This window comes from Lactuca serriola, chromosome 6 (assembly GCF_051521515.1).
Source record: "Lactuca serriola cultivar US96UC23 chromosome 6, Lser_US96UC23_V15, whole genome shotgun sequence".
Classification (NCBI taxonomy): domain Eukaryota; kingdom Viridiplantae; phylum Streptophyta; class Magnoliopsida; order Asterales; family Asteraceae; genus Lactuca; species Lactuca serriola.
In genome coordinates, this window is record NC_136413.1 from 61,220,158 (window position 1) to 61,233,565 (window position 13,408).

At 34.4% G+C, this 13,408-nt stretch overlaps 2 protein-coding genes across 2 annotated transcripts; both read right to left on the reverse strand.

The window, feature by feature from the left end:
• Positions 1-1,244: 1,244 nt before the first annotated feature.
• LOC145058214 (receptor-like protein EIX2) lies at positions 1,245-4,163 on the reverse strand. The gene is made up of 3 exons (XM_079006127.1): positions 3,843-4,163; positions 3,526-3,763; positions 1,245-3,357 (listed from the first exon to the last, which is right to left on the reverse strand). The coding sequence occupies exons 1-3, from the start codon at positions 4,151-4,153 to the stop codon at positions 1,378-1,380; spliced, it is 2,529 nt and encodes an 842-aa protein (XP_078862253.1). The 5' UTR covers positions 4,154-4,163; the 3' UTR covers positions 1,245-1,377.
• A 7,408-nt stretch (positions 4,164-11,571) lies between these two features.
• On the reverse strand, positions 11,572-12,632 carry LOC145059822 (uncharacterized). The gene is made up of 2 exons (XM_079007601.1): positions 11,814-12,632; positions 11,572-11,709 (listed from the first exon to the last, which is right to left on the reverse strand). The coding sequence occupies exons 1-2, from the start codon at positions 12,630-12,632 to the stop codon at positions 11,572-11,574; spliced, it is 957 nt and encodes a 318-aa protein (XP_078863727.1).
• Positions 12,633-13,408: the final 776 nt, after the last annotated feature.

The following is a 13,408-nucleotide window of genomic DNA, read 5'->3' on the forward strand; positions in this document are numbered from 1 at the left end:
AAACATTTTATAAATTCCCAATCTCAGTTACTTTAGGAAAAATGTAAATTTAATGCTAACCCATGAAATTACACATTGCACTTTATTGGTCGTTAGTGGAGTGTGCGTGGTTAACTGGCACACTAATATGAGACTAATGAAGGATTGGAATGGGCAACTCGTAGATTATCATATATCAATGGAGTGTGTGTGGTTAACCTGCACATTGATTCGGTGATAAATGACTTTGAGATTACAATTTATACCAAAATGCCAACAATGTGGCTAAATATTGACATCATCTTATGTATAGATGATAGATAACAAAAGTTAAATACTAGACAAATTAACAATCTTGAAAACCCCATTTTTATTTTGAGAGAAGTGTTCTTATAAGATTGGACTGTGATGTTCTATCACCAAATGACATTTTTTTGTAACTCTTGACTTTCATGGTTTCAACTTTAGAACCGCACCACCCATCTCCATCTTTTCATTTTCTTATGATAATATGATCGGACTCCGAGTGTTTGCCTTTTCACACAAGGCTTGAGAACCTAAAAGATAGTTTGCAACCTTTTATTCACCACATTAATAGCAAGTAGGATATCATACATGGTAAAATCTTAAGACTATCTACAATAGCACTAACCAAACATCCCGCTTCACTCTCTAATTTTGAATGATCACAAAATGTTCGTAATTCACAGCCTTGGATAAAGATTTCACAGTAAAATCTGGAACGTTAGTAAGTATGTTTTAGGAGAACTTAGAAAAATATGCAAGTTCAAATGGTATTTATAACCTTTTATTCTCAACCGTTTCTTTCTTGAAAAACTTATTCATCTGGATGACTGTAGTCATCCAAGTGCCATGTGCTGCAAATACAAGAAACAACTTGGTAATAGAAACTATAAACTCAGGAGTAAATTACACTTTCAATTTCCATTTTTTGGGGGGTTAATGGTAATTCTCGGTTGGTCATTCAGTTTTGAATCACTGATGCAAAAAGCTGATTCTAACCATGTTTTCCATTACACTTTCAATTTCCATTTTTTTGGGGGGTTAATGGATTCTCAGTTACCAAACATTACCAAACAGGCGGTTCGTTTTCAAACCAAATCGATCTGTATCAACAACTGTTTTTTTTTTTCTAGACTGGTCTGGTTTGGTTTATGATTTTCTAGTGCACCTCTAATTTTCATCTTGTTTTTACATGCTACGAATGTATGATTTTTTTAGGATATCTTATTTCATACAAAACAGGGGAAATGGCCACCCATGGTGTTGGTGGCAAATATATTGATATGGGGGATTTAAAAACCCCAACCAAATTACATTACATTACATATTAGGAAATAAGAAATCAAAAATAAAAAATTAAACGACAAACTACGCCTATCTACTCTTTTGGAAACTTGAAACGAACACAACCACCTTGACATAAACCCAATCTTTGAAGCTGTCATAAAACTGAAAAAATGCACGTCTCCCTCGACGGTTGAGAATTAAAGCGCCACATGCCATCCAAAAGCCAGTAGCAAAACCCATGCCCCCACCAATATAAAACCATCTCTCAACTTCATCATCTGTGTCTTCCACATCACCCTCACCTTTACCAATAAGAGGTGGTACTTCTGGTTCTTCATCTCCAGGACAATATTTAGTAAGGGGAGGTCCGCATAGTCCTTTGTTTCCATTGTATCTTGAAGGTTCAAAGGATTGGAGTTGAGTGCTGGTTGGGATTCTCCCTGAAAAGTTATTGTAAGACACGTCTATGTAATTCAGGAAGCTCATAGTAGACATGCTTGGTGGTATCCCTCCCGAAAAACTATTTCTGGATAAATCAAAAATCTCAAGATTTTTCATCTCACCAATTTTCGGTGGAATCTCTCCAGATAACTCGTTCTTTGACAGGTTCAGGGAAACCAGGTCATGAAGAATGGTAATTTCATTTGGGATTTGTCCTGTTAATTTGTTGCTTGACAGGTCAATGGTCTTCACCAATTTCAGAGTTCTACTAAATTCACGTTCATCTCCATGCCACTCAATAGTCGCATGGTCGGCATATGTACGTTGTGTACGTACATTATAACTTCTCACAAATTCATAATCAAATTCACCTTTTGAGAATCCTCCTTGTTGAACCATGCTCGTAAGATTACTCAAACATGAAGGGATAGTTCCATGGAGATTGTTCATCGACAAGTCCAGAACTTGAAGATTAGCTAAATGGCATGACTGTAAGGGTATGGTTCCAAAGAAGTTGTTTGATCTTAGGATAAGAACATACAACCTTGATAAGTTTTCACCAATCCAGACAGGCACTTTACCAGAAAACTTGTTGGCCCCCAGATTCAAAGAGATTAAACTTGTGCACTTTTTTAAAGACAGAGGCAATTCTCCAGAGAAGTTGTTCTTGTATAAATACAACGCATTGAGTTGCATCAAAGATCCAATAGAGGGAGGAAGCCTTCCAAAGAGCTTGTTGTGTTCGAGATTAAGAACTTTTAGCTCCTGGAAATGCCACAAACAGTCCGGGAGTTGTCCAGTTAATGAGTTATGAGAGAGGTCAAGAAATGATAAGAACCCATCAACAGCTTGGCATATGAAGGAGATTCCTCCAGAGAATTTGTTTCTGGAAAGATGTAATCTTGACAAAGAGGAAGAGACATTTGGTATCGGACCATGAAAGCTGTTGGAACTCAAATCTATCACAAAAAGGTTGGCAAAATTTGATAATAAATCTGGTACTTTCCCACTAATGTTGTTGGAAGAGAGATTCAGATATTCTAATTGAGAAGGCCAGCTGTCCCAAAACTCTAGACGAATTGTGTCCGAAATTCCAGTATTGTAAAGATCAAGAAAGGTAAGATTTTTAAGTGTCTGAATAATCCATTTGGGGAAGCGAGGCCCTAGCAGCTTACAAGAGCTCAGATCAAGATATTTAACATAACAGATGTTTGACAAGTGATATGTGGAAGGAACTGTAAGATTATTAAAAGAAAGGTCAAGGGTTTGGAGCCTGGGTAGTTCCCACAGTTTCTCACTTATACTTCTATTTAACTGATTATGAGACAGGTCCAAAAAATATAGGGATGAAAACCTTTGGATATCATCGGACAACGACCCTGTAAATTCGCTTTCTGGAGCATACAAGTATTGTAATGAAAGGGATGTGCATCCAGACAAGTTGTTGAGAAAATCAGGAAATTTGACCACTGCAGAGTTCTTATTGAAGTACAAAGTTTCCAGACTACAGAGGTTACCAAGATATTTGGGTATCCCATCTAACATGTTGCCAGAGAGATCAAGAGAACGGAGGTTATTGGTGGTTAATGGGAGCAACCAGCTATACATGGATGAGGTCAGATTGTTGTTTCTGAGAGAAAGGTAAGAAATAGATGAAGAAGAAGACGAGTTGAGAAATGAAGAAGAGTATGGATACATCACCTGTGATAGCTCACATCCATCTAAACTTAAAAGCGAGAGTTTCGGGAGACTCAGAATAATATCTACCCAGTGATTTTGTTTGGCTAGGGAAATCCCATCCATTTTCAGCCACTCCAAATGTGAGAGATGTGACCACCACTCAAGGTTTTCAACTCTACACCTTCCAACAGAATCAAGATGAAGGTATTGCAAGTTGGTGAGGTTTCCAAACTCTGGAGGAATGGTTACATTAAGATTATTGCTACCGAGGTCGAGGTAAGTTAATCTAGTCAAGGAACCAATAGATGTGGGAATGGTTCCATAAAAAGAGTTACTGGAAAGGGAAAGGTAAGTTAATCGAATCAAAGAACCAATGAAAGTGGGAATGGTTCCATTGAAAAAATTGAAGGAAAGATCAAGATGATTCAACTTTCAAGTAGTTTAAGTTAAGCAGTGAATGGCTTATCTCACCTTCAAGCAAATATTCATTGAGATCAAGCCCTGTGACATGACCAGTTTGGTTGCTGCACTCGACTCCACTCCATTTACAGCAGTCATGTTGGTCAGATCTCCACGTAGAGAGAGTATCATAAGGGTCGTGAAGGGGAGCTTTGAAGAGAAGGAGCGCAAGTCTCTCATTATCCAAACACTTCTTTTTCATATCATTTCCTCCAGCAGCTACCAATTGGCTGCCAGTTGTAGTCAAGAGAAGTGACAAAATAATAAAAACACAAGGATTCATTATGTAATTGTAAATCAAAATCTTAATTGCTGATTTTTGGTTTGTATTGAATATTGATGCATATATGAACTGCCCCCATGAGGGTTTATATAGTCTCCACTATCAAGAACTCAAGATAAATGATTCTAAGCCGGTGGCCATAAATTGCCACAAATTAACCTTCAAACACTTGCAAGTCATGGCAACTTGTCTTTATTATAGTAGATATCTTTTCCCATCTTGTCCTATTTTTTGGTATGTGATATAAATCCCAACATCTAAAACTAATGAGATCATTCAGTCAAATATAAATCTACCAATGAAAACATTAAGTCGATAATGGTATTATTTGGGCCTAAGAATCTAATCATGACTATGAAATGAAGTTTTGTCACTTGCATTAACTAAATCATCAACTTATATCAATGAAACCATGTTTATCCATTACAGATTAATCATGGTCTTTTCCATCCTTAAAAATGATATTTAAGATAACACTACATTATTAATGACTCCATTAAAAACATATTAGGATGATAATTAATACTACAACTTTTGCAACGTTTTTTGTCCATATTCCAAATAAAATGACTATAATTAATATCAGCTATACTCGATCGGGGACCAAAAATAGTCATTTTAACTGAAACATGGACCAAAACGTTTCAAGAACCTCATATAAGGACCAAAACTGAAAATTTCAGCTATACTCAGGGACCAAAAACATTTTATTTTAATTGAAAATAAACATAAGATGCGCATACAGAAGCAGTTTTATTTTGCAGCAATTCTTACCTTCTGTTTACCTAAATTAAATTCCTGTCAATCAAAAATCAAATATTAAAGACTCCACTCCATTCACCTTTACCACTTTGCACTACTCATTTACAAAATTTAAGAAAATCATGTTATTAATATTAATCAGAAAGACAAAATATTGATATATTAATTATTATAGTATCCTACTTTCATAGTTGGCTACCTCTTGATGTAATACAAGGGGTATGTTGGTCATTTAAAGACATCCAGGATAATACTTTTTCCAAAAAAAGAAGGCGTTAAACCAGATACAAATTACTAATAATAATTATTGATATGATTAACTTAGATTCTGCTTCATAGAGGTATGTAGATAACTAGTTCTTAACTGATATGAGTATTATTATATGGAAATTTATTTTTGCTCGTGTATTGAATGTAAAAAACCGTGAAAGTATAATGATGTTTTAATTACTAAACCTTAATTGAGATGCTCATTACAATATGATAGATAATTTTCTTTGTACATGCATTAATTTAAAAAAAAAAAAAAAAAAGATACATTAAAGTATATTCAATAAAATTTTCATTTTACTCTCTATGATAGCTGTTAGAAGAACACATTAAGTAATTAGTAATTAGCCTATCCATCAACTAAACTACATAGTGATAGGCCCCCAATCCGTCAAGTTTACACTCGTAAGAAGAAGAAGAAGCCCATGGGTGGCAGCCCAGTAAGGCTGGTCCAGTCCAGTGAATTGCGGGGGACAGACCATATAAACTAAATTAATAAATTTATAAAGGCCTTAGGGTATTAAAAAATGAAAAAGAATGTCCCGAACTTTTACCATACTTATGAAAAAAATTAAAAATTATGTCTTCTATTAATAGAAAAAACAAGAAATCAAGTAATTTATTCATTTTTGGGATATTACCGAGTTAACTCTAATTCAATGGATTGATTTGTCGAACCGAATGTTAGGTGAGTATACTAGATGCTTAGGTGGCTGGTAGGGTTATATTGAAACCCAATGCACCTTATTTGATGATCTAAACAACCCTAAGTCGTACAAGGAGGAGGGAAAATGGAACCAAGTTCTTTTGTGGGAATTTGAAGCGTATGAAGTGCAAATTGATCAGTTTGTCAATGTGGAAGGTGTAGGTGCACTTGTGGATATCAATGTCCAAAATGGGTTTCATGGATTCCAATGATGTAGACTCTTTGGTTGCCCTAATTTAAGGGCAAAAGAAGTAAACTTTGCACATGTTAATAATGATTTTACTTTTAAAGAATTTAACGGTCTAACCTACTTGATGAAGAGAAGAATTTCAAATATTTTTCTTGGATATACCATGCATTACCCAACTTGACCCAACAAATAGTATTGAAATGATCAACTTAGATTCTGGTTCATATGTGTATGTCTATAACTAGTTCTTAACTGATATGAGTATTATTATATAAAAATTTATTTTTGCTGGTGTATTGGATGTAAAAAATTGTGAAAGTTTAATGATGTTTTAATTATTAAGATGATTAAGTTATATTGTGCTTCTTGTATGTACATACATAACTAAGCCTTAATTGAGATGCTCATTATGATATGACAGATAATTTGCTTCTTACACGTATTAAATTTAAAAATACATGAAAGTATACTCAATATAACTTTCATTTTACTCTCTATGATACCTGTTAGAAGAACATATTAAATAATTCGTAATTAGCCTACCCATCAACTAAACTACATAGCTTCTCCAGTTTATAATATCCTAACAAAATTCCAAATTTGTTTAAACAGCTAAATCTGGTTGTTCTTTGTTGGTCTTAAGAATGATCTATAGCGCCATACTTTCAATTTTTTATGAAAAATATGACACACCAAAAAAAGTATCAGGAGATGAGAACAAGATAAAGATAATAAATACAAATTGCAAAAATATCACAAGATGGGAACAGATGTCTATAATACAGACAAATTGCCAATTTGAACGTCTATTTTGGGCCAATTAATTTCAATTCTTCAAATCTCATGGAAATCACATGTTGTATGTCCCACTTAGAATCATTTATCTTGACAGTCAAAGATTATATAAAACCTGATAGGGGCCCAGGAGTTACCTTTTGAATCCTTTTCTTTTTATAATTTTCTCACATCAATAAAATAATTTACTTTTGAAAAATTGGTTGGTCCGAGGAGCATGTTGGGGTCTTCTAACAACGACCATGAATTACCTTTTGTGGAGCCCATTTTTAACAACTCTGATCACATCACTTTTTTATATGTCTTTGAAAATATCACATGTTTGGAAAAAGATTTTGATAATAAATACAAATTGCCAAGACTTTCAAGTCTTTGAAGAGTCTTACTTGGGACTGGGGCTGTTTATTATAACTCTTCATCTTTAATTTGTCTTTTAGTTTTAGGTTCTAATTTCATGGAAATTAAGCATTGTGTGTTCCACCCATTTAGAATCATTCATCTTTAATTTGTCCTTTTTTTTTGGTAGAAATATCATTATAAAAGAAAATAATAAACAATTATATGTAATTAACTGTGTTGTACTTGTATGGGGAAAAATGTTATTGATACAAATTTCATACCTGATGAGAGCAGTTGTACATGTGTGATAAAGCCCAAATTGCAGTGAGATGTTATGTACAAATCATAAGCATAGCAGTTAAAGATGCCACATGAATAACAATTAATTCTAAATAAGATAACCCCAATTTTTTTTTATAAAAATCATTTAAGGAAAACAAAAACATCTACAATTTCAAGAATTGTGATTCCCTAAGTAGTTAAGGTATTTTTTTGTTTTGAGTTAATAAACTTAAGTTGACATGGAGGGTATTACACCAGCTTTCTATTAGGGGCTGAGGACATTAAAAAAAGCTACAAGCAAATGCAGTTTCATATACGTTTGTTAAGAACCTTCAGATATAATCGGATCGAAAGAAGCAACTTACATTTGGGCACTCAAATCAACTCTCCTATTGAGCAGCAAGATCACTGACTATCACATCAGAAAAACGAAATTTGGGAACGGCTTCACCAAGGCATAAGAGGTCCACTTGAAACGGGTGTCTAAATTTGTAGAAAGATCGAACACGATCAGCCTTAAATAGACAAATTGAAAACAACAAAAATAGTATAAAAGAGAGAAAGGAAGATACCTTTTCAACGTTAAGACTCCATAGACCTCACAGAATGCACAGCGGGGGTACTTCAGGTTTGCAACCGCGTAATTGAAGCTGACAGAGAGGAGGAAGAAATAGAAGAAGGCTTAAGGGAGTGAGCGGTTTTCAGAGCTGGAATTTGCTGAGTGAGATGAAGATCTTACATTCTTTTCTTCTTCTCATTAATCACTTCAATATGTGAAAAAACGCCAAACCAGTAGGGCAGGATCCGAAATATGGTGCATGACCTTTATCGATTCATGGAATCAAAGAATTTTGAGATAAAGATGACAAACTAATTTTTCTATTGAAATCAGGGGGGAAAAAAAGAGGGAAGCAGAGTATTTAATTTTGTCGTACTTAATTTTTGTACAGAAAACTGTACAAAAAACTCATGCATAATACACAGCAAAAATTACAATATTTAAATCAGGATTATCCGAATAGTTTTTACCTGAATATACAAATTCAGAACCATTCTGTTTTACGTAATCTTCCTCCTTCTGGCCTGTTTGTTTATCGATTCATTGGCTTCTTCCAGAAACTCGCCAATGTTTAAATCAATGAACTCTCCACATTTATCTTCTCCAAATCTCCAGAAAAACCTTTCAATTTTGTCTCCTGGTGTGGTGTGTACAATTCTGTGTTGTTCATGTGTTTTTACCCAATCATTTACTTTCATAGATTTAGATTTTGTTTTTCCATTATCAGGTAAACCTTGCAAAGATGTTGCTGGAGATGGGACAGGGACACTTGTTTGAGGATTAATTGACCGGACACTAGAGATGACGATGATGAGAAAAAAGCTTTACTTGTTCAGGTACTTGAATTGTTTTGCCAATTTACTTGTTAAGAAATTTAGGATTTGGTAAGGTAAGATACAACACTCTGTTTCCAATTGCATTCTATGGAATGTGCATATTGTATTGTGTGATCATACACCGAGGCGCTATGTTAGTTAGATCCATTACTGTTGCACTCTATTAATTGAACCTGTCTTGAAAAATATGTAAATGTAAGTAAATCTGGCTTAAATTCACGATGGTAAAATTGGTATTAATTTTTGAATAGTTCTTAGATGATATTGTACTCTAACAAACTTCAATCCAGATTCCAGATCAAATGATATTTCAAAATCCGAATCAACGTAATCAGTTATAAACTTCATAAACTTTGACCTGGTGCTAATTTGTTCATACAAATTCTAATGGGATAATGTCCCTGTAGCACATTAAACTTTTTACATTTGGTTGATTTGGTCCTCTAAGTTTTTTTTGATACATTAGACCATTAAACTCGTATATGACCTATTAATTACACCATTATCTAAAAAATTAGAAGGTTTACCGGTTACAATGCTTATGTGGCACGCTGATGTGTCCAATAAGCTTACGTGGGATGCTTATGTGTCGAAGAAGTCCACTTGTCGAACTAGGCTTATTAATTGAAACCCTCAATCGGACCTCTATTAAAGTGTTACTTACCCTTTTCTGAAATATCAAAGACTTCCCCCCGACTATTTCCGTCCTGAAGAACAATGTCTTCGAGCTCATCCACTTCAAGGAATCAGCTGCAAGTGACTCATGTTCAGTCCCGAGAAGGCGTAAAGCTTTGTGATTATGGCGTTCCAGCTAAAGAACGAACGTGTTGGAAGATAACAAACCTTGGGAGGCATTTATGGAATTTTCAAAACAGTATGGTAGGTCCCGATACTCCTGATCTTGATAAGTTACTATTTTAAGGTTTGTTGTGTTGTTTCTTCCTATAAAGACGATCAGGTGGATTTGTATTTTGTTTGCTTAAAAAAACCCTAATTTTATTTGCTTCTTGACGATGATTTGTGATTGTGAATCAAATCCATTTCGTTAGTACATTAAAGGTAGCTAATTTGTGATTGTGAATCAAACCCTAATTTTATTGGCTTTTTATAGACTAGGTTGAAGAAATGTAGCTTCTTTGAATGGAAAGATGAAGAATAGGCAGAAGGGTACTACAAAAACCTTCTATATTCTCTGAAGCAGAAACTGGATGCTAAAGAGGATCTGTCTGAGATGAACAATTTGAGGAGAAGGATTGCTGAAGTGGAGTTTCTGCTGTCACAAGAGCAGTATAAGGTGGCAAAGAGTGAGAAAGAAGTTTATGATGCAAGGAAGGCAATAGGCTAATACAGGATGATAGTTGCCTTGTTGTTTGCTTGGTTGGTCATTTGTGTTTTGAAGTTAGGGTGTGATTATACTTAGTTAGGTTGGTTGCTATAAGTTTTTTTTTTTTTGGGATCCCTTGTATTTTTTGTAAAGGCAGACTAGCAAGTCAGTAATGATGGGTTGTATGTTTTGAAGCTGCTTTTAGTTACAAGTTGGGCTATCAACCTTGATGTGTTGATGTTGTAAGGTGGTAAGTCCCTAATGAAAGGGCATATGATAACAAACGTAAAAAAAATATTCAAAGACCCAATTGCAGGGCATTTTGTATAATCAGATGTTGATGTTATTGAAACATATGCATGACCTGTATTCCCAACAATTATATCTAATTAAATTGGTTGTTGTTCATGTTTTCATTTTGGGAACAAATTAGAAAGTGGTCCATGTGGAAGTACACTATATGTATGGGGACCATCTATAGTTAGTAGTCAATGGGTGTTTTTATAATGGAAAAATGGGACCTTTGAACCCATTATAGAACCATATTCGGGACTATATAAAACATTCACATGCATGCACATTATTCCAAATTTTTCCATGTAGAAATATTCAAAGCCATATGTCATGAGTTTACTTAAAAAGGTAACATACTTTTATAAGTGAGTAAAATATCATTTCATGTCAACAGTTTCATTAAAAAGGCAACAAATATCCATTACTGACCAAAATACCCTTTTCTGGGATGAGTTAACTTAAAAAGGCACCATCTATACATAAATGACCAAAATACCCTTTTATGTCAAGAGTGAACTTAAAAAGGCACCATCCATACATAAATGATGAAAATACCCTTTTATGTCAAGAGTGAACTTAAAAAGGCACCATCCATACATAAATGACCAAAGTACCCTTTTGTGTCATGAGTGAACTTAAAAAGGCACCATCTATACATAAATGCAAATTAACATCATCCTAATACATAAACTTTAAAACCAAATTTCCATCATCCTAATACATAAACTTTAAATCCAAATTACCATCATTCTAACACACATACTTTAAATCCAAATACAAAGTAAAAATCAACACTAATCAATTACAAGAGCTTTCCCCATAGAATTTCATGGATCATCAACACCACCAATTGTTTTGCCTAATTTCAGCTTCAATATTCTCTCTGACTTTCTTCTCCTTGTCCTTTTCAAAATCTCTGAAATTGGCCTAACCCTTACCTGCTAAACCTGGATAACAGGAACAACCTCTTGAATTTGAACATTATCAACAACTTGGACATTAGGATTAACCTCATCATCTTGAACATTACCACTCTCCTCAGCTTCCTCACCCACAACACCCTAATCACCTTCATAACTTCTAGGTGGAGTAAATTGCATAAACTGACTAAAATCCCCTGTACTACTGGATTCAACATCAGTAGGAGTAACTTGTATATCATTTTGAGTAGTATCCATCTCAATTGGAGTCATTTCAACCTATTCATGTTGTTGTGGTTCACTTATACTATCGCATATGCTATGATATAATTATGTTAGTGACAAATCATATGTAAATAAATTTAAATTTTAAATGGTTTTACTTGTCCTGCATTTTGCTTCATACAAAATTTTTGTTGCTTCTGTTTCTTCACATTTAACTTTTGGGGCCTTCTTTGTGCACAAGTTGCCTTGTTGTGACCTATCTCCTTGCAAATACTACATCTGATTTTCTTTCCAGCCTTAGAAACCATGTGTGTTCCTGTATTCTCTGTAGTGGATTTCTTCCTCTTATTAGCTGGCCTACCAGGCATCCTTCTACTAATCATAGGCAATTGTGGAGTATAATTTGTCTCTGGCCATATGTCACTGCTATTCATGGGGGCAATTATGTAATTGTATGCTTTCCTAAATGTGGTTGTGCTAAACATGTTGTCTACATAAGCTTCTACATCCCTATTAAGAAAGGATATGCTAGCTACAAAATGAGCACATCCATATTCTTTCAATTCCCACAACCTACATGAATAGGTTTTCCTTTCTAAGTCCACCTCATATGCATCTGTTGCTCCCCTTACCTCAAACTGGTTTAATCCACTAGGTAGGACCTGGTAATGCCTTTGAATTGTTTTAAGCAAATTCACCTTATCCCTTATCTCTGGAAAAATATGATTTCCCCATTGTCGTCCCTTTAATTTCATGTTGTAAATTTTGTCCACCATGTATAATCGTAACTCTTCTAACATGGTTATTATGGGCTTCTTCCTGGCATCTACTATTACAACATTAAAACTTTCTGAGAAGCCATTTTCAACTGCATCATAACACCTTCCAGCTTGAAAGAAAGCTCTTGACCATGTTTTAAGATCTTTATCCATGAGATATTGATGGGCATATAGGTTCAATGTCTCAGTTTCCTTCATCATAACTTTAAAAGCATGCTCAGTTATGGCTTTAGATGCTCTCCAAAACAAGGTATGATATACGGCACCAGTGAATCTCTTCTACAAATTCTGGTAAATATGTCTAGCACACTGCCTGTGCTCTACATATTGAAGCAACTCTTTAACAACCTCTATTAAACCCTATATTAATACAAAGGTTTAAATCAGATAGTATAAAATAAATATAAATGAATTACTATGTAACATACTAACCTTATGTTGGTCTGACATTAAACTGAAACCATTGCGTAAATTCAAGTTTAGATCATCAATGAGAAGCTCTAAAAACCACTTCTAATTCTACTTTTTCTCCACATTAACCACTGCCCAAGCAATAGGATATATCTGTTGGATAAGGTGTCTAAGTCCATAACTATTTCTGGTATGTACTTGACCCGACCCGGCATGGTCCATTTGGGTTACATGGCACCATGCAATTGGATAGACTAAATGAGAGAAATAACACTTGGAGATTATTAATATATTATAAGTTCTAATATATTAATAATATTATTTGATTAGTTTGATCAATAATTAATTTAGAATTAATTATGTGATCAAAAGAGAACTAATTAAATATATGGGTTGATTATGCAAAATCATCCATATCTTGTATAGTGGGCTAAGAGGCTCCATGGATTATCAAGTTGGGTTCTACCCATAGGATGCTTCATGGATGCTCCATGGGAGTTACAAACCCATGGGTCATGGAAATGAAGAGTCATGACACATTAGGGTTTACATGGTGTAACCCT

Excerpts from the sequence above, each read along its gene's own strand:
- LOC145058214 (XM_079006127.1), bottom strand. The coding sequence starts at position 4,153 with ATGAATCCTTGTGTTTTTATTATTTTGTCACTTCTCTTGACTACAACT. Across the intron at positions 3,764-3,842 it reads CTTAACTTAAACTACTTGAA|TTACCTTTCCCTTTCCAGTA; the intron begins AGTTGAATCATC and ends GATTCGATTAAC. Across the intron at positions 3,358-3,525 it reads AGTGGCTGAAAATGGATGGG|AACAATCTGACCTCATCCAT; the intron begins ATTTCCCTAGCC and ends TCTCTCAGAAAC.
- LOC145059822 (XM_079007601.1), bottom strand. The coding sequence starts at position 12,632 with ATGAAGGAAACTGAGACATTGAACCTATATGCCCATCAATATCTCATG. Across the intron at positions 11,710-11,813 it reads TGAAGCAAAATGCAGGACAA|GTTGAAATGACTCCAATTGA; the intron begins GTAAAACCATTT and ends CAACATGAATAG.